The following is a 20,488-nucleotide window of genomic DNA, read 5'->3' as shown; positions in this document are numbered from 1 at the left end:
GTACCATACCTTGCACATGGTTAATGGTCAATAGTTGGTTGAAGTAAAAGTTTAAGGGAAGACAGAGAGAAAAGAATGACAAGATGGAAAAAAAGAAGAAGGAACGAAAGAAGGAAGATAGGTGAAGAAAGAAAAAATAAAGAAAAAATTTAAAACACAAAACATGTAACTTGTGAGGATATTAAAAATATAACCAACCACACATGAATGGAAGTCTCAAGGATGCTTGAAAGAATTTTGGGAAAAAGTAACATGCCACTTCAGAGGCTGGATTCTGTTTCAAAACTGTAAGAGTCTAAAATAGGTAAGAGTAGAAATCATACTGTCTCTATCACACAGTACATGAGAAATGTTTCTCATTATTTATTCGAGTTGCACTGTGCTGCGTGCTTAGTTGCTCAGTCCTGTCCAACCCTCTGCGACCTCATGGCCTGTCGCCCACCAGGCTCCTCTGTCCATGGGATTCTCCAGGCAAGAATACTGGAGTGGGTTGCCATGTCCTTCTCCAGGGAATCATCCCAAATCAGGGATCAAACCCAAGTCTCCTGCATTGCAGGCAGATGTTTTTACCACCTGAGCCACCAGGAAAGCCCATAATTATGAGCTGTTCTGTCATATTTAGAGTATGAAAATCAAATAAAATATTAACAACATATATGTTAATATTCATAATATATACAATCAGATAAAATCTTTGGCACCTGAAAAATGTAAAGTATCACGACTCAGTTTTAAATTCCTGGAGGACAGAACGGCTATCTATTTTTAATAATTTTGCCATTTTACAATTCTTACCTCATGTGTCACATCATTATATTAGGATCCAGAGAATTTGAGCCAAAAATTGATCCTTGGAATTAGCTCAAGTCCAGTCAAACACTGTGAATCATTTCTACCATTACAATTTCACCAAGAGAATTTGAATTGCTACTGTTAAATATTTTTTGCTAAGTCAATAAGAAGGAGTCATTGGCAGTTTTGATTTCCCTATCAGTTTGAACTGATAACATTCCTTTAAGTTCTAATCTATACTATTACAATGCTAAAATATGACTTAATCAACCCTGACTAAATGAGAGAGATTTAGCTAAAGCTTTAAACTATTGAAGGAGATGGCATGGACATAGGAAACACTGTGTCTGTTGTTGTTATTTTTCAGTCGCTCAGCTGTGTCTGACTCTTTGCAACCCCATGGACTGCAGCACACCAGCCTTCCCTGTCCTTCACTATCTCCCGGATTTTGCTCAAACACATGTCCATTGAATAGATGATGCTATCCAACCATCTCATCCTCTGTCACCCCCTTCTCCTTGCTCTTATTGTTGATACCCACTCCAAATATATAACAAGGGTTTAAGTGTACCTTGGAGAAGGAAATGGCAACCCACTCCAGTACTCTTGCCTGGAAAATCCCATGGACGGAAGGCTACAATCCATGGGGTCGCAAAGAGCCCGGACACGACTGAGCGACTTCACTTTCACTTTGGTGGGATGCACTTTGAAAACTAGTACCTATATCTTATCTGTATCTGTTTCTGTATCTGCATGCGATTATAGAACACTCTTCCACCTTGTACTTGGTGTCAAGCCATAAGCTGTAGCTTGCAATGGTTCTCGGTTGCTTGGCAACTAGTTAATATTAACTCCTTGGAACTGAGTTAATATTAAGCTCATATACATGATATCTACTATTTTTTTTGGGTCATCTACTTTATTCGTGGAAGTAAGTCACTGAGTCTCTTGAAGGTCTAGAATCTCTAGATAATGAAAAGGAAGGGATAATCCATTGACTCATGTCTTTAACTTGTTACATACATATGGTTCCTGTTTGTCCTTCTGTTAAATGCCTTACTGACAATTAGACTTCTAGAGAAGTTGGTTTTAGTTCAGGTTAAGAATCTTCACACCATCTGTGAGAAAATGAAACGTAACCCCTCAAGATGTGAGGCTTAATGGGTCCTGTCCAAGTGATAGCACAGCACTGACTGTATCTGGAGCAAGGACTCAGCTTCGCTAGAGGTCTTGTCTGCATCCCCAGATGAGGGTTCACAGAGCACTGGTTCTACGGGTGGAACTTCGTGAAAAGTGAGGATTGTTATCCAGTCACTAAGTCACGTCCAACTCTTTGTGACCTCCCATGAACTGCAACACGCCACGCTCCCCTGTCCTTCACGACTTCCTCCCAGAGTTTTCTCAAGTGCAGGTCCATTGAGTCCATTGGTGATGCTATCTAACCATCTTATCCTCTGCACCCCTCTCCTCCTTTTGCCTTCAATATTTCCCAGCTTTCCAAAGGTCTTTTCCAATGAGTCAGCTCTTCTCGTCAGGTGGCCAAAAGTGAGGATTACCTCACCCACTGCCGTATAATACTTGCTCTGTGTGTGTTAGTTGCTCAGTCGTGTCTGACTCTTTGTGGCCCCATGGACTGTCAGGCTCCTCTGTCCATGGGATTCTTCAGGCAAGAATACTGGAGGGGGTTGCCAGTTCCTTCTCCAAGGGATCTTCCTGACCCAGGGATCGAACCCAGGTCTCCCATATTGCAGGCAGGTTTTTTACCACCTGAGCCACCAGGGAAGCCTATACTTATTTTGTTGAAAACTGCTGAAATGAACAATCCTGTAGTGGTGTTGGTTAAAAAATCCAGGTCATTTGTTAGAGCAAAGATATATAGATTATATGTAGCTTAATTTAATTAAAATATATAGTGAGAGTAGTTCCTAAGTTTTAAGTCTTGATTTTCTATTTCACCACATGGACAGAGGAGCCAGGCGGGCTACAGCCCATGGGGTTGCAAAGAGTGAGACACACGAACACCTTCACTTTCACTTCCCATTAATTAAATGTTTAAATGTAAGCAAGGTGACTGCTGGACTAAAACTAATCTATTTAGAAAGTGGCCTCCGGCAATGACACTTTCACAGCAGAGTCAAACAAAAGCAAAAGCGTGAGTGCTTTGTAGGGGGGGGGGTGGGGTGGGGGTGGGGAGGGTATCTTTTCAAGGGAGAAATTATGTATTTCAGAATAGTATAAAAGATACTCTAACTTTATTCTTTTAATAATGTATATACTTGGATATATAACACTCAGTCAATTTTAAAGTGGTAACAAATGACTCTAAATTTCAAAAGCTTTTCGTTTCTTACTGAAGAATAGTCAGTCACCTAAACAATAAGCTGAAAGCTGAATAGAGGATCAGGGCAAACACTGCCCGGAAAGCTTTCACATAACAAAGCTGATGCACAAGGGCACAGGAGGAGGTTAACTTGTGGGCCCTGGGGTCAGACTGCTGAATTTCAGTCTCAGTGCTAATCCCTGACTAGCTGTAAGGACCCTGGCGAAAGTATGTAACTCCTCTGTGTCCCAGTTTCTCATCAATGAACTCAAAATTATAATGTAGTTCATAGAATCATTGAAAGATTAAATGAGTTTATTCATGGAAACGTAGATCACTGTCTGGCAGTGGTATATGTTCAATATTATTAGTTATTACTATTGCTATAGGTATAGGAAATCACAATACAGATCAGTTCCACATACTGAAGTCTTGGTTATATAACGCAGTGTAAAGGGGCCATTCTATTGAAATCTTTCTGTGGTTAGTTTTATCCATTTATCTCAGAGAAGTGATTTCTCTGAAAACCCCAATCAAAATCTTCTAACTTCAAGTTCTCTTGACCTTTAAATGTCTACCTAAATTTCTTTTTTACCATCTCATACTGATAGTAAAGGAAGCTAATACTAACAGTTTTTTCATGGTTTCTGCTTTGCTCCTTCATAGACTCTTATATTCCATACTATATCTTGTGGACTGTGCTAGGTTTAATAACCATTATTAAGAAGTTATCTTCTTGGGGTGTATAATTCTGCAAATACTCATGTTTATCAAATAAACAAAGAAATGAATATTTTTGGAGGGAGTGTATCTTATTGTTTTGCTCTAGCATTTGTTAGCAAGTACCAAATAAGAAAATGCTACCATAAATACATATTTACATTTTCTATACTGAAATAAGTGAACTGGCCAAACAGTTGCTCAAGGCCAATTAAGAAAACCTTTAGATGAGAGATGACTGCAGGAATAAAGTAAAGGCTGTGAAAACTACTGCCATTGGACAAAGTCTCTAGATTAATTTTATCCAACTTGTAAGGCAACTAGGGATCACAGTTATGGCTGTGGTTGCAAACGCTTCAAAGTGTTTCCAAATGTTTAGTCAAGGCTAAAGGTCATGCCCATGCTTAAGGAAGGCCTCAGACTCTACAGAAACGGTCCCTTGTTATAAAATGTGGGGGGTCTTTGCAGGGAACTAAGCTTTTAAACACGGTACAGAGAGAGAGCAAAGGTGCTATTCAGGTTTCCTGGACAATGACTGCTGCCTTCCAAAAACGCCCCTGCCCATCTCCCTCTTCCACTCAGGGTAAGGATCGAATCTAGCTGGTTCTTATTTGACTCCTGAACCAGGTGGGTACCAGCTATCTCTGCTTGTGGAAGTTACTCCTGAATGGTGAAAAAAGTTCCCAGTGTGAAAGGACTGTGGTGCAGCGGGGAAGGGCTTCTCAGGCCTGGCAAGGCCACTGTGTGATGCTGGTGGGTCCCTGAGGACCGAGAGCCCCTGCTGGGAGAGCCGCAAGGCAAGGAGGCGTCAGAAATGCTGCCTTTGCTCCTGGAATTCAAATCACGACTGCCAATCAGATGCCTACCTGGGTTCATTACATTAACAATTCGAGCCTCTCGTACAATGATATCTTCCTGCCAAGTATACATTATCTTTTAATTTATAAATGCTTGTCTTCCTGAAGCCCCTGTCTACTTTTTGATTGGAAAATATTCAAGGATGTTGAACTGCAAGCTTTGGTAAGACTACAATACTTTTCGTTAAGCAATTTTATCAAGCTGTCAAGTTTCAAACATTATAATACGTTTTTTTTCTATCAAAAAGGGTAGACTTCTGCAAAAAAAAAAAAAAAAAAAAAAAAAAAAAAAAACCTCTCAAAATTCTAGTGAACAATGCTTTTCTTGTCCCTCCTCTTCCTTCAGCTACTTTAACACTGAATTGACTTTTTTTCTGGTTGTCATTTTAATCTTTGGTCTTGATACTACATTAGTTATGTAACCGTTTAGATTTTCCTCTCAAATCCAAAATACATTTAATAAATCTTACTTAACTAGCTCATTTTACTGTCAGTAGTTTTTCTTAGAACTGAGCTGTGTGCCCCTGGTCTATATATCTATATGTCTATAGTATACATCCAGGGCTTCCCTGGTGGCTCCGATGGGAAAGAATCAGCCTGCTATGCTTGAGTCCAAGGTTTGATACCTGGGTTAGGAAGTTCCCCTGGAGAAGAGAATGGCTACCCATTCCAGTATTCTTGCCTGAAGAATTTCATGGACAGAGGAGCCTGGTGGGCTACAGTCCATGGGGTCACAAAAAGCCAGACATGACTGAGCGACTAACACTTTCATGGCATATATCCACCCATCGAGCCACTTACTCACCCATATGAAAAGTCATCTGAACTACAGAGAACTGGCACTATATGGGAATCTACTACAATTTGGTATTTTTGAAGCACAGGTATAATCACCAGAGACATAAAGGTTTAAAAAACACTTTTAAAAAGAGGTTTATTACAGTTTTCAGCTAAACTGAATTGTTTAAAGCAGAATTCACATCTGCCATGGTACTTTTTAACACTGAGAGATTTCACTCTAAGATTGCTTATGTGTCACTTTCTCAGTTAAGCTTTTTTTGGTTGCCACCAGCTAATTTCCACTCTCCTTGTATACCACTCTTTTCTTTGTAGGATTTTGTAAATATACTTACATAATTAATGGTGAAATTCTTTATTGAACATCTATCACACTATGCTATGCTATGCTATGCTAAGTCACTTTAGTCGTGTCCGACTCTATGTGAGCCCATAGATGGCAGGCAGCCCACCAGCCTCCCCCGCCCCTGGGATTCTCCAGGCAAGAACACTGGAATGGGTTGCCATTTCCTTCTCCAATGCATGAAAGTGAAAAGTGAAAGTGAAGTCACTCAGTCATGTCTGACTCTTAGCGACCCCATGGACTGCAGCCTACCAGGCTCCTCTGTCCATGGGATTTTCCAGGCAAGAGTACTGGAGTGGGGTGCCACTGCCTTCTCCAATCTATCACACTACTAGATTATAAACCCCACTAGAGAAAGGACCATGTCTGTGTTGTTTATTTTATATTCCTAGTACCAGGCATAGTAGTGGGTATACAGTTAATTCTCAATAAAGGTTTGTTGCATGTGGATGAGGTTGAAGTAATTTTCATGTGGTGGAAAATTAGTTTGAAAAAGAAGAAAAAGAATGAGGAGGAGAAAGAGGGGGAGGAGAAGTAGCTACACGCCATTACTGCATTTTTCTTCTGTGGAGTGTACCTGGATAATTGTGAAATCGCTTTTCCCTTAGAGCAACATCTTCACAGGAGAAAAACAATCCAAAGGTGCTAAGTGCTCTGCGTATATTTAACTCCAACTGAGAAAGGATATCAGCACTGGTTACAGCAGTAATTTAAAGAGAGATAAAGCTCCGAGGGTCAATACTGATAGGATACTTTTGGGCACTATCTTGCTATTAGTTCCCAGAAAGAAAATGTTTTGATCATTGCACATATTGGCTGTGTACTGTACATAAGGCATGCTATTTGACTTTATAATGTGTATCAAAAAGCCTCTGATTCAAACTAATTATAATATGATTGGGAATTTTACAGGAATGCATGGAAAAGCTAACAAGAAACAAAAGTAAATGCTAAATACAAGGGCAAATGATTGGTACTGCCGGTGTTAAGATCAACCAGCACAAAGACTGGAGGGGGTCTAGTCCATTTTGATGGAAAGAGAAGAGCAAGACAAGTATTCTAGATAGATATGGAAAGAAGTGGGTAGGAAAAAAATGTGAACAGGAAAGCTGAAAGTTGTTCAGGACAATGAGCAGAATAGTTTGGCTAAAGTAAATGGTTCACACAGAGGGAAGCAGAGAGATAGGTCACCAAGGTAGACTGACCCATAAAATAAAATCATAACTATGAAGCTGAAGAGGAGTATGCTGCCAGCCACGGGGAAACCCCACACAGACACGTGGCATTGTTAGAGCAACATAAAATATTCAGTGATGATAATATCTTAATAGCGCACAACATTCTGTTTCAAAATAATTTCATCTATTATTCACAAGAGAAATTTTTTTCTCCTTTTACAGAGATGTCACCATTTGTCAATAAATTTAGATAAGTTAGTTGTTTGATGGCAAAGCTGTGGTTCAGAGCTACATCTTTGGCCCTGGCATCTTGCAGGAGTAAGCAGGGCTTGTCAGAATGAGGAAACCGAAGCAGGAAGATGGGCTAGCTGTTCGCCTGCGTTAGTGCAGACTGGAAAAGATAAGAGTGGAATGGATTGAAGTGGGCCGTGGAATGGAGTACGGGACAGGACACGTACAGTCCTCACTGAGTTCTGAAAGCCGTTTTTAATCGCAGGCAAGTGTGAACTACTAATCAGAACTACTGGACATTTAAACAGAAGGCTGATCATAGGATTATTATCAGTTTTTAGACAGAACAGACTCACAGAGATAGAAAACAAACGTATGGTTACCAAAGAGGGCAGGAGGGGAGGGATAAATTAGGAGAATGGGATTAACAGATACACACTACCATATATAGGATAACCAACAAGGACCTAGCACAGGGAACTCTATTCAGTATATTATAATAACCTATAAGGGCAAAGAGTCTTAAAAAGAAAAAAATATATATATGTATAACTGAATCATTTTGCTGTATACTTTAACATGACACTGTAAATCAACTATACTTCAATCAAAAAAACAGACAGCAGAATAAACTTATTTTTTCTTATTCTTTCATTTTTCCAGAGCTATTACTGCCGCCTTAATTCGCAAGAGTTTTAAAAATCAAATCAAAACTACGAGGTTATAATTCCAGAGGCCTTTATGATCATCTGTTTCTAAGAATCAAATGGTTAACTCAGAAATTCTTTACCATTATTTCTTTCCACTGATTGTGTTCTGAAGGTGCTTGCAGCCCAGTTTGACTGCACTGCCTTTTAAAATTCTCGTTAACATTTATTTTATTCAAATCCTCCCTTCAACAGTGAATAGCTAACTCCCACTCCCACATACTGTACACAGTGTTAGCATAATAGCTTGAAAGTACTTTAGAGATTTTACACAAAGGTCTTTTGAAACTGTGCTCAAACTGGAGAATATATCTTTCTTCTTCCTATCAGTTTATCTTTTTCTCTCAGGAGACTTTTCTTTTATGAAAAGGTTCCCAAAATGAAATGCTTCTCTCCCCTCCCTGGGAGATTGTGGTCTGCCCTAAAGGCAAAAGCGAAAGAACCACAGAACCTCAAAGACAGCAATGCCCTGATGTCTATTGTTTTTTAAGTTTCTACCTTGTTAAATCAGAACCATAGACAAAGAAGCAATGCATATCTTTTTCGAGAAATCGCTACTGGTCTCAAGCAAAACTGCACTGCTTAGCATTCTGATGAATGGATAAAGGCTAGGTCTGTTTCCATGGAGTAAAATCCCAGTTCTCTCTCTCCTTTCCCCCCTTCTCCTGTTTTGAGTTTTTTTTTTTTTTCTTAATTTTTAAAAAGCTTGTAAGTATAGTACATGCTACTTAGTAATCAAACTCTGTCAAGAAAATTATTCATGTGGGCACTGTCTTCAGTAGATGTAACAGAAAAAAAAATGCTTAATGCTATAAAACAGTACAAACATACATGTTCATATTTTATATACTTTTGGTAAATAACACGATCACAGTGGGTCATGAAGACAACCTAATGAGTTCTTGCATTTCTTATATGTACCACAGGGGAATTTCTGGTAGAAGATGAAGAAGGCTTTTGCAATCAAAGGGAACTACTTCTTACTGATTTTACATAAGAGGCTTCAAGATTGAGATTTTGTCTGGAAAACAAAGTGTTTGCTGCTGAAAAAGAAACAAGTTGCAAAAACAGTGGCTTTGACTTTATTTTTTCCTCTTTCTAATCAAACGCTAACCATTCTCCCACGTTCAGATTGTATTTTATCTTAAACAAGGCCCTCCCTGACCATTCTAGAAAAATCATCCCTTGTTGAGTGGACTGAAGTGTTTGACTCTGCTGCTGTTGTTCAGTCGTTCAGTCCTGTCTGACTCTTGCAATTCCATGGACTGTAGCCCTCCAGGCTCCTCTGTTATCCTGTTCAGGTCCATCACTACCTGACTGAGTGATCTTGGGCAAGGCAATTACCATAGAGACTTACTCTGCGGGGGAAATGCTATTTAAAATTTAATTCAAATTTTTAAAAAGAAATGACATTTAAGTAAGTATTCAAAAGTAATATACTTACCTAGCACAAGATCTGATTAGTGGTAGGGTCTCAATAGATGAAATTTGAATTTGGATTTCAAGCGATAGTTTCTTTTTCTTATTTTTCTCAATCCTTTACCTGTGGCATTCCCACCGTTCTTATTTAAATCCCTATCCTTCTTAAGAAGCATGATTTTGGATTACTCTTCAGTTGTTCTTTCTTTGAAAGCCTACACCTATCAGAGCAGTAGCTGTCTACCCTCCTGTACCTTAGAGTCTCTCCTCAGTTAAGTTCAGTTTAGTCGCTCAGCCGTGTCCGACTCCTTGCGACCCCATGAATCGCAGCACGCCAGGCCTCCCTGTCCATCACCAACTCCCGGAGTTCACTCAGACTCACATCCATCGAGTCAATGATGCCATCAAGCCATCTCATCCTCTGTCGTCCCCTTCTCCTCCTGCCCCCAATCCCTCCCAGCATCAGAGTCTTTTCCAATGTCCCCTAGAGAACAATTAAAAAGTAACAGTGCCTGGGCCTCACTTCTGACCAACTGAACTTGGAACTCTGAAGATAATCACAACCTTTGTATCAGACAATAAACGAAAAGGTAGGGAGAAAAAGAATGACTAAAAATGCTTAAATAAAACCAAACCAAAAGACAGCACATACTATACAGAGGGATTTGAAAACACTCACCTTTGTTATTGTATACATCTAAGTAATTTGGTGCTGAAAAAATTGTAATGAGAGAAGGGAAGCCTGTTGTTTGGCTTTTCCTGTACATGCGGTACCTAAAAACAATTAAATGCAAGTTAAAACAAGGCTAAGTATGAAAAATATATCACATTATAGATTTAGAAATACAAAATTAAATTTTTAGCATTCAAAGAGAATTCAATTATGTAACATTAAAATTTTCTCACTAAAGTCTGTTACACAGAGATTTCAATTCATTTCAGGGTGACAATGAAAACACAGAGTCACATGTACAATTTCCAAATAGGTCTTTTCTAAGGTTAGTATACCCAGGGAGGGTGGAATTCAGTGAAAAATCATAATTCATTTCTGTATGTTCAATAGAGAGGACAGAGGCCACACTTTTTGCACATAGATATCTGACCTACCATGTTTTCCATGCCAATATTTTTAACATAAAAAGACTAAACAAGCAGAGTAATATAGAAACTTCACCACTAATTACCAAGCTGATTATTCTATTTATCTATAATATTCTATTATGGCTATATAAATCCATTATGCCTAGGCTGATCTGCTTTTTAAAGAACATCTGGTTAAATATATGGGTTTTACAAGCTGAAATTGCTTCTGTTTTAGAATTTTATTTATTACCAGTCTCTTCTGGTATCTGTAGGTCAAAGACTATAATCTCAGCATATAAACATTTAATCAATCAGTAATGAAACATCTTCAAGATCTTTGGAAATAAATCAACAATCCAGTTGTTTTTCTCCCACTGAGACAAAAATAAGACTCTAGTCCTCAAATAATCAAAAAATACAGGAGATTTGGTTCTTTTCCATCAAGGTGAAAAGGTATCTCATGACTTCTATGTGACAGATTTCAGGAATATCAATTTAGAAAAATTCCTAAAGTGCAAAACAAAATTTTATCATTCTTTGGTTATTTTGTGTCAGTAATTTCTGGCAGCCTAATCATGCCTAATTTAGCTGAGTTCTAAATGGGCATCAAACAGTACCTTTGGATAGATAAATAATCCCCTTAAAATTTCTAATTTTACAAATACTTTGATACTACTTTTCCCAGGAGACAACACCCTCTTAAAAGTCTTTCGGAATGGCCTCAAAGTATTTATTCTGCTTATGGAACTGAGCTGTGTTGGCAGAAAATCAGAATGTAAAGGATGGTGGCACTCTTAACCCTAGTGTCCTGACTTTATAAAGTGTGGCTGACTGTGCTTACTTAACAACAAATAAAAACAAAGAATCGGGATGATGAAACCTCAATTTTTCCTAATGAATCAATCAACTGCTCATTTTAAACATATATATTTGTTGATTTTAACTGATGCACTTAACCTATTTTCAAATAAGCAGATGGATTTCAGGTCTATTGTGGGATTAAGATAAACATGCTATGAACATGTTCAGTTGGAACAGTCAGCCAAAAAACAACAGTGACACCATTGCCCCCAAAGTGAAAAAGATTATTTGAGGACGTGATTGGCTGGGTATCAGATCAGATCAGATCAGTCGCTCAGTCTTGTCCGACTGTTTGCGACCCCATGAATTACAGCACGCCAGGCCTCCCTGTCCATCACTAACTCCCGGAGTTCACTCAGACTCACATCCATTGAGTCAATGATGCCATCCAGCCATCTCATCCTCTGTCGTCCCCTTCTCCTCCTGCCCCCAATCCCTCCCAGCATCAGAGTCTTTTCCAATGTTTGCATGAGGTGGCCAAAGTACTGGAGTTTTAGCTTTAGCATCATTCCTTCCAAAGAAATCCTAGGGCTGATGGCCTTCAGAATGGACTGGTTGGATCTCCTTGCAGTCCAAGGGACTCTCAAGAGTCTTCTCCAATACCACAGTTCAAAAGCATCAATTCTTCGGCGCTCAGCCTTCTTCACAGTCCAACTCTCACATCCATACATGACCACAGGAAAAACCATAGCCTTGACTAGACGAACCTTTGTTGGCAAAGTAATGTCTCTGCTTTTGAATATGCTATCTAGGTTGGTCATAACTTTCCTTCCAAGGAGTAAGCGTCTTTTAATTTCATGGCTGCAGTCACCATCTGCAGTGATTTTGGAGCCCAGAAAAATAAAGTCTGACACTGTTTCCACTGTTTCCCCATCTATTTCCCATGAAGTGGTGGGACCGGATGCCATGATCTTCGTTTTCTGAATGTTGAGCTTTAAGCCAACTTTTTCACTCTCCACTTCCACTTTCATCAAGAGGCTTTTGAGTTCCTCTTCACTTTCTGCCATAAGGGTGGTGTCATCTGCATATCTGAGGTGATTGATATTTCTCCCGGCAATCTTGATTCCAGTTTGTGCTTCTTCCAGTCCAGCATTTCTCATGATGTACTCTGCATATAAGTTAAATAAGCAGGGTGACAATATTCAGCCTTGACGAACTCCTTTTCCTATTTGGAATCAGTCTGTTGTTCCATGTCCAGTTCTAACTGTTGCTTCCTGACCTGCATACAAATTTCTCAAGAGGCAGATCAAGTGGTCTGGTATTCCCATTTCTTTCAGAATTTTCCACAGTTTATTGTGATCCACACAGTCAAAGGCTTTGGCATAGTCAATAAAGCAGAAATAGATGCTTTTCTGGAACTCTCTTGCTTTTTTGATGATCCAGCGGATGTTGGCAATTTGATCTCTGGTTCCTCTGCCTTTTCTAAAACCAGCTTGAACATCAGGAAGTTCATGGCTCACATATTGCTGAAGCCTGGCTTGGAGAATTTTGAGCATTACTTTACTAGCGTGTGAGATGAGTGCAATTGTGCGGTAGTTTGAGCATTCTTTGGCATTGCCTTTCTTTGGGATTGGAATGAAAACTGACCATTTCCAGTCCTGTGGCCACTGCTGAGTTTTCCAAATTTGCTGGCATATTGAGTGCAGCACTTTTACAGCATCATCTTTCAGGATTTGGAATAGCTCAATTGGAATTCCATCACCTCCACTAGCTTTGTTCGTAGTGATGCTTTCTAAGGCCCACCTGACTTCACATTCCAGGATGTCTGGCTCTAGGTCAGTGATCACACCATCGTAATTATCTGGGTCATGAAGATCTTTTTTGTACAGTTCTTCTGTGTATTCTTGCCATCTCTTCTTAATATCTTCTGCTTCTGTTAGGTCCATACCATTTCTGTCCTTTATCGAGCTCATCTTTGCATGAAATATTCCCTTGGTATCTCTGATTTTCTTGAAGAGATCCCTAGTCTTTCCCATTCTGTTGTTTTCCTCTATTTCTTTGCATTGATCGCTGAAGAAGGCTTTCTTATCTCTTCTTGCTATTCTTTGGAACTCTGCATTCAGATGTTTATATCTTTCCTTTTCTCCTTTGCTTTTCGCTTCTCTTCTTTTCACAGCTATTTGTAAGGCCTCCCCAGACATCCATTTTGCTTTTTTGCATTATTACTGCAAATATCAGCTACAAGAGCACTGAGTGTACAATATTGGATCATTTCATACTTGTTGATTGATGCTTGAGAAAAGCTAATTTTGAAAAAAATTTAGGATCTGCCTTGGTTCAGAACCTTCATAGGTTTGGGTTTACTTCAGAATGCTGGCATCTACATTTCTGATTTCAGTACACAGGTTATAAAAATAAATGTTCCTCCTTTTCAGAAAATTTAGAATATGAAGGAATGAATTTAAGCATTTAAAGCAAAACAGGGCCTTTCAGTGGAGCTTATTGGGAAGGGTATTGGACTTCAAATCCTAAAAAGTTAATTATGCTTATTTCCCCCATGCCTATATCCCAAATGTAGATTTAATGTACCTTCAGACTGCATATCTGTTATTTTTTAAATTTTTATGTCCTTACAATCTGTTTACATTTTAAAAATTTACCAGTCATTGCAAAATCATGTTATGTATTTGTGAGTTAGAATATAGGAGTTTCCCCATCATTTGAAGTCTCTGTTTTTGCCCTTTAAAACTTTACAAGGATCAGGAATGATATTCTTTAAACAAGAGCACAACAATGCAATCTCTGTTAAATACTAATGTGTAATTCAGACCAATGTGGCTGACAGAGACTGAAAAGTAGCTGGTAATTTACTCACTTACAGGACAAAGGTAAGAGCAGGAACTGAAAGAAATAGGAAGAGGTGGCCTCACTGTACTTAAAACAGCCAGTTGAAAATTCTACCTGTTCATAAAGTGAAAGTGAAGTCTCTCAGTTGTGTTGCAACTCCCATGTCCATGGGATTCTCCAGGCAAGAATACTGGAGTGGGTTGCCATTTCCTTCTCGAGGATCTTCCCGACACAGGGATCAAACCCAGGTCTCCCAAACTGCAGGCAGACTCTTTTCTGTCTGAGCCACCAGGGGCTCCTAAACAGCTAGCAGAGCACTTAAAAGCAGACTTTACAGCACATCCGCAACCACTTATTCCTCTGGATCCCACCATATCTATGACACCAGAAGGCAATTTTTAGATCTAATCCTTCAGGGGGAGAGTTTGGCAAAGGGAACCTCCACAGCCAAACACATGAAGGACTGACAAAGTAATGCTTGGTTTTCATAAACCCACGACTGCTCACCCTGCATCTTGGGCTTCATGAGCTCGGAGGATAGATAACAAGTTATTGTGCTGCAAGAATTCACATACAGCCGGGTAACTGCCAGAGAGAGAGAAAGAAAAGAGAAGCATCTGTTAAAAAATCATCAAGAGCATATTTCCTATAACATCCAGATCTATGTGATCTGATCAAGTGTAATCAAACATGCAACATTTATGAGACAAACTTCTTGGTTCTAAGGACAGGTGTTTCCCTGTGGCAGAAAAAATACCTATAGCCAAACTTTCTTTCTTTTTCTTTTTTTTTTTTTTAATTGAAGTACAGTTGATGTGTTAATTTCTGCTGTACAGCAAAGTGATTCAATTATATATATATACTTTTTAATTTTCTTTTCCATTATGGTTTATAACAGTATATTAAATATAGTATCCTAAGCCATACACTGAGACCTTGCTGCTTATCCATTCTGTATATAGTAGTTTACATCTTCCTATAGAATTATTTCTATTTACTTATTTGTTTATTTAGGCTGTTCCAGGAGGCTTGCAGGATCTTAGTTACCAGACCAACGATCAAACCCGGGCCCCCAGCAGCTGAGGCATGGAGTCCTAACCACTTGGACAGCCAGGGAAGTCCATACTTCTGAAGAGCTGGAGGTGTATAAATTGGAAAAAGTATCCACTCATAGACAAAATCAATATTATCAAGTCTATATCTAACCATAGAGTGAACAGAAGTATAAATATAACATGAGAGTGGGATTTCAAATATAAACCCCCATTTTCTCAAATACTGCCCTATATGTATTTGGGTGCCTGCTTGGGAGCTTGACAGAAATGACTGAGCCAGGGAATGGCAGAGAATAAGCCTTCTGAGAAGTCAAATTGTCAACATCTTTATGGGTAAGTCAACTGAATATGTCATTCAAAATCTAAACAAAATTATGAAATTCACAAGATTTAAAAATGTGTACTTTAAATATGACCAACAGAATTTTACCTTAAGGCTTATTCTTGATTGTGACTCATTAAAAATATCAAATATACAATAAAGATGATTTTGTCTATTAAGAAAGTCTCAAAACCAAAGATGGAAATGTAATTAAAAATGAGATTGAAATTATAAATTAAACATGGAAAATCTTTTGCATTCACTTTATCTCTGTTCCAAGAATTTTTAATGAGAAAATGTATATCATAAAAAGAAATACATTTTAGTAATTCAAATCAAGGGATAGCAAACTGATGCTTGTTTAAATATAAACAATTATAGATATTCACTAGAATCTAAACTACTAGAACCTTTCTCAGAAGACAGAGGACGAGATGGCTGGATGGCATCACTGACTCCACGGTTATGAACTTGAGCAAGCTCTGGGACATGGTGAAGGACAGGGAAGCCAGGGTGTGCTGCTGTCTATGGGGTCTCAAATAGTCGGACACGACTGAGCAACTGAAACACAACATACACTAAACAATTCCCAATTATAAAAAAAAAAGATGAAAATAGCTTCTATGCTACAGATTTTCTAAGAATTCTCTGATGAATAGGAAAAAAATACCAATGGCATACCATTGCAGAGATACTAATGATAAACAGGATTCTGTTTTTAGACCTGAAATCAAAAACAGTCTTTGCGCCTGTGCACACATATTTGTGTGCATGTGTCTGAGTGTGCATATATGTGTGTTCTACAATATTGTAGCAATTCACTAAGGGAGAGATAAAGAGGAGACATCCATGAGGCCTTCACTTCCCAGTGTTCCAGGTCATTCCAATAAATGAATAAACCATCTAATTGATGAACATTAGCATGACCTACTAACTGGAGGAGATGGTTCCCCAAGTGACTACATGGGAATATGTCCACAGGGTACCTAGATTACGAGTTGACCAACAAGTGTCTTCAAAGACAGTTCTACTTTGGGAGAAGGTGAGCATACCACCTTTCCAGACCAGTGAGTCAACAAAAGAAACCTAAATTTCAGAGACACTGGTTGGTCTTCAAAATACAGTACATTTGCTTGTTACATATTCAGCTATAAAATGCCCAGCCAAGGGCACTCAGTAAATGCTCCTTCCCTATCTCTTTAAGCAGTGTACTTACATTTCATGTGCCCTCACAATGGTTCTTTAGAAGACACTTTATTGCCTTGTCCCACTGTAAGACAAAGGTTGTCTGTCTAGGTTTGTTACTTATTTCCTTTGGGCACATGGCTTGGCTGCTCTTTTTTATCTATTTTTTCCTTTTGGAAGAACTTACCTAGTCTTATGAAAATTTAATTTTAATATATTTTCCTCATGCTAAACCTTACATGTTTAATCTAAGTTTCCTCCCATGGAAATATATGTCATTTTTAATGAAAATCTGAAGAAGATAAAATTAACATAGCAGTAATTTAAGTGAGGAACACTTGCATTATTACTTGGAACAAACTCATTTTGAAGAAGATATTTCAAATGTAAAAGCATGTATAATCTCATACTTGAACTTCCTAAGAATTACAAACATTTTTCTAAATAATAATTTCTTTAATTAGAGATAAAAACCTTCTACTGTTATTTTTATGGAAATATAAATGAGAATAAACCACAAAGTGTTTAGCTGAAAAGCATTTAAAAACATACATGTAGAGTGGTAGGAAAAGCACAGTTCAGAACACGTTAACAACACAGAGAGTTGGAAAATCATTAATTCATGAATAATTTATCAAAGACTTATTGGTGATTTTTTTTCCCATTTGTTATGAGACACAAGGAGGGTGGCATGGTAAGTGCAAGGAATGGTTTCTGTTCTGAAGATATAATGCACTAGGTAGGAAAAGAAAAACACATAATTTAAATTAAAAAGCTACATTAAAGATAAAACAGTAAAGTTTCATAGAGACATTATAAAGCAAGAAACAAAGCATGTGGGTCTCAAGAAATCTTTTTAAAAAAATCTTTCTCTTGTACTAGATCTTTTTTCTTGTCTGTCTTTCTCTGTTCATTACTAAGGTGATGCTTCTGAGCTCACCAAGAAGAAAGAGTCTCTTCCTCCAGGCTGATCAGTCCAAAAAGGGGCCATGGCTGAGCCTTCTTAGCAAAAGGTGGGCTGGATCTCAGCCCCCCACCATGCGCCTCCACAGGGGCACATTTTCAGGAACAACTTATCTGCAAGAGTGATTTTGCTGGAAAGGTTTCATCTAACCCTGTGTCGTGAGCAGGTCTGGTAACAACACTTGCCTCAGGGGTTGGTAAAGGCCAGGGATGCTTTCAGCTATGTGATATTTACCACAATGTGTAGCTGTATTTGGGGGAAGAAGTTATTGTATTCTTTGATGCTTATTTTTTTTTTCTATTGGAATATGAGTATTCCTTAAGCACTAGAAACTGTGTCTTCTCTGAGTAGAAAACAAGGTAGAAATTTCCATGGAATACTGAGACTATTATCATAGTATCATAGACAAAATCAATATTATCAAGTCTATATCTAACCATAAAGTGAACAGAAGTATAAATATAACATGAGAGTGGAATTTAAAATATAAACCCCCATTTTCTCAAATACTGCCCTATATGTATTTGGGTGCCTGCTTGGGAGCTTGACAGAAAGGACTGAGCTAGGGAATGGCAGAGAGTGTTATTTATTTCATAGAACTGAGATGAAGATTAAATGAGGTAGCAATATATGTAGATGTTCTGGCCCAGAGCCTGGCCCATAGCAGTAGACATTCAGCAATGTCTCCTATTTGTCTCCCCACCACCATGGTGTGGTGGGAAAAATACAACACAGAATGAATGGTGAGGCAGCAACTCCAGATTCCAGCAGAAGCTGTTCCATTTAGTGGTTGTGACTTGTGTTAGATCTCAGGGGCAATGACTTATGGGGATTAGTAGACAGGTAAGGTGCTAGAATTCCACACACACACACAAAAAGAGGAATAGGAAGGAGACTGAGCATGAGCAAAGGTGAAGCAGAAAAGACAAAATCACAAGAAATGATAGAAAAAACTGTTTTGGCATCAGAGCAAATAGCTCTTACTAGACTAGACTCATTCTGCTGATGCTCTTATTTTTGTTTCTGGTTATGTTAAAATATATTTTAGACCTTGAAATAAATCTTGTAGATTTAAGATGCTTTAACCATGCTAACACCCAGCAAGCATTATTAAAATGGCTATTTTATCCTTCTATGCCTTTGCATATCTTTTCCCTGTGCTTGTTTGTTCGTTTCTTCATGAAGGACCACTTTTCTGCCAAGCCTGAGCTAAATTATCACTTGGGAAACCTTCCCTTCAAACCTACCTCACCCTGAGGTGTACAAAATTGCTGCATCCACCATGTTCCCGTAACACATGAATCTAATATATCACTTGTCATGCTGTAGTGTAATTTATGTTTCTACATCTGCTCTCCAGTAACAGTGAATGAATGCCTTAAGAGACAGACACGTTTATTTGTCTTCATATCCTAAATGCTCAGCAGCAGTTTTTCAGCTTACTGATGCTCATACGCAATTGTTGTACTAGCCTCAACGTGGGCGGTTATATAAGTGAGAGATGCAAAGGGTTTCTCTCCCTCATTGGCTTCTCCCTCATTGGCAATCCCTCGCCAGTGGGCCAAGAGAAAGCCTCCGCTCGCCTCCTTGGTGCCTCGGTAGCTCTCAGCCCGGTGGGACGGAGGGCTCGCTCCCTGCCCAGCTCCCGCTCGGCTCCCTGGGACCTGCCAATGGATTACTAGCCCCGGGCTGTCCGGGTGCTGCCTGGATGACGCAAGACTATTGTTTCCTAGGACGTGCTGTGTTTTCTCTCTGCCCAAGGGTGCGCTAACTAATTTCATTTTGCCCACTAAGGATCATGTCTGGTAGGGTTCCAGCTCTTCCTGCCAGAACTTCACCAGAGCTTAATTAGCCCTTACTTGCTCCTGGCTGCCAGGTGCCTCAGGAGCAGTGAGCGAATTTTATTTAAGGCAAACTTTTATTGAAGTGCAACAATGTAGCAGAAAACTGCACAAATGAGAAGATGACAAATTGATACACAAAACTGCACAAATCCGACAATTACAACTGGATGCCCTTGTAACTAGCATTCCTATCGAGACAAAGAACATGACCTGAACCCCAGCAACTTTTCACATCTTCTTTGAGTCACCATTACCTCCTCACTAAGGGTAACTACCATCCTGGTTTTTAATGTTACAGATCTGCTTTCTCTACTGCTGAATTCCTATTTCAGTGAAATCACCAAGTATACCCGCTTTAGTATCTGGTTCCTTCAGCTCGTCATTGTACTTGTGACACTCATCCACGTTGTTCTGTGCAGTTTGGGTTAACTCATTCTCATCTGCTGTATTTAGCTGTATAAATACTCTATAATTTATGATTCATTCTACTAAATAGACATTTGGGCTGTTTCCATTACTTGGCTATTGAATACTGCTGCTATGAACAATCTTGTATATGTCTTTTGGCACACATGTGTAAGCGTTTCTAGCTGATAAAAAAAACAGGAGTAGAATAGCTTAGTTATGAGAGTCCAGCTTTAGTGTATACCAAGGCAGCTACCTATAATTTGGGACTGGAGGTCCAATGAGACCATTTGGGTAGTCATCTTCCAAGAATTCCCAGAGCATTATTTTCCTCATATTTTTCACCACTTTTCCTGCCTGCAAGAGCCTCACCACTGATTCTGGTTGGATATATTCTACTTATCCTTTAAAGCTCAGGACTAACAATATTTCCACCATGAGGAGTCTCTTAAACACCATCCATCCTTGTTTGGGGCTGTGTGTGTGTGTGAAAGAGAGAGAGACAACATCCACATTTATCGCAAAACTACTCACCTTGCAATTTATTTATCAGTTTATTTTTCGGTCTCTGACACCAGACTGTCATTCCCTCAAAGGCAGGGACTTCGAGCATCTAT

General features: G+C 38.9%; 1 protein-coding gene across 2 annotated transcripts in view; it reads right to left on the bottom strand.

The window, feature by feature from the left end:
• The window catches only part of PPP3CA (protein phosphatase 3 catalytic subunit alpha), a 323,853-nt gene that overhangs the window by 39,761 nt on the left and 263,604 nt on the right, over positions 1-20,488 (bottom strand). For both annotated transcript variants that reach the window (XM_006070039.4, XM_006070040.4), the window contains exons 7-8: positions 14,604-14,681; positions 10,045-10,139 (exon numbers count right to left, since the gene is read on the bottom strand). In XM_006070039.4, coding sequence (XP_006070101.1) covers positions 10,045-10,139; positions 14,604-14,681 — 173 coding nt within the window. The remainder of the gene's footprint in view (positions 1-10,044; positions 10,140-14,603; positions 14,682-20,488) is intronic.

This window comes from Bubalus bubalis, chromosome 7 (assembly GCF_019923935.1).
Source record: "Bubalus bubalis isolate 160015118507 breed Murrah chromosome 7, NDDB_SH_1, whole genome shotgun sequence".
Taxonomy (NCBI): domain Eukaryota; kingdom Metazoa; phylum Chordata; class Mammalia; order Artiodactyla; family Bovidae; genus Bubalus; species Bubalus bubalis.
Note: the sequence above shows the minus strand (reverse complement) of the source record. Positions and strands in the feature narration are given on the sequence as shown.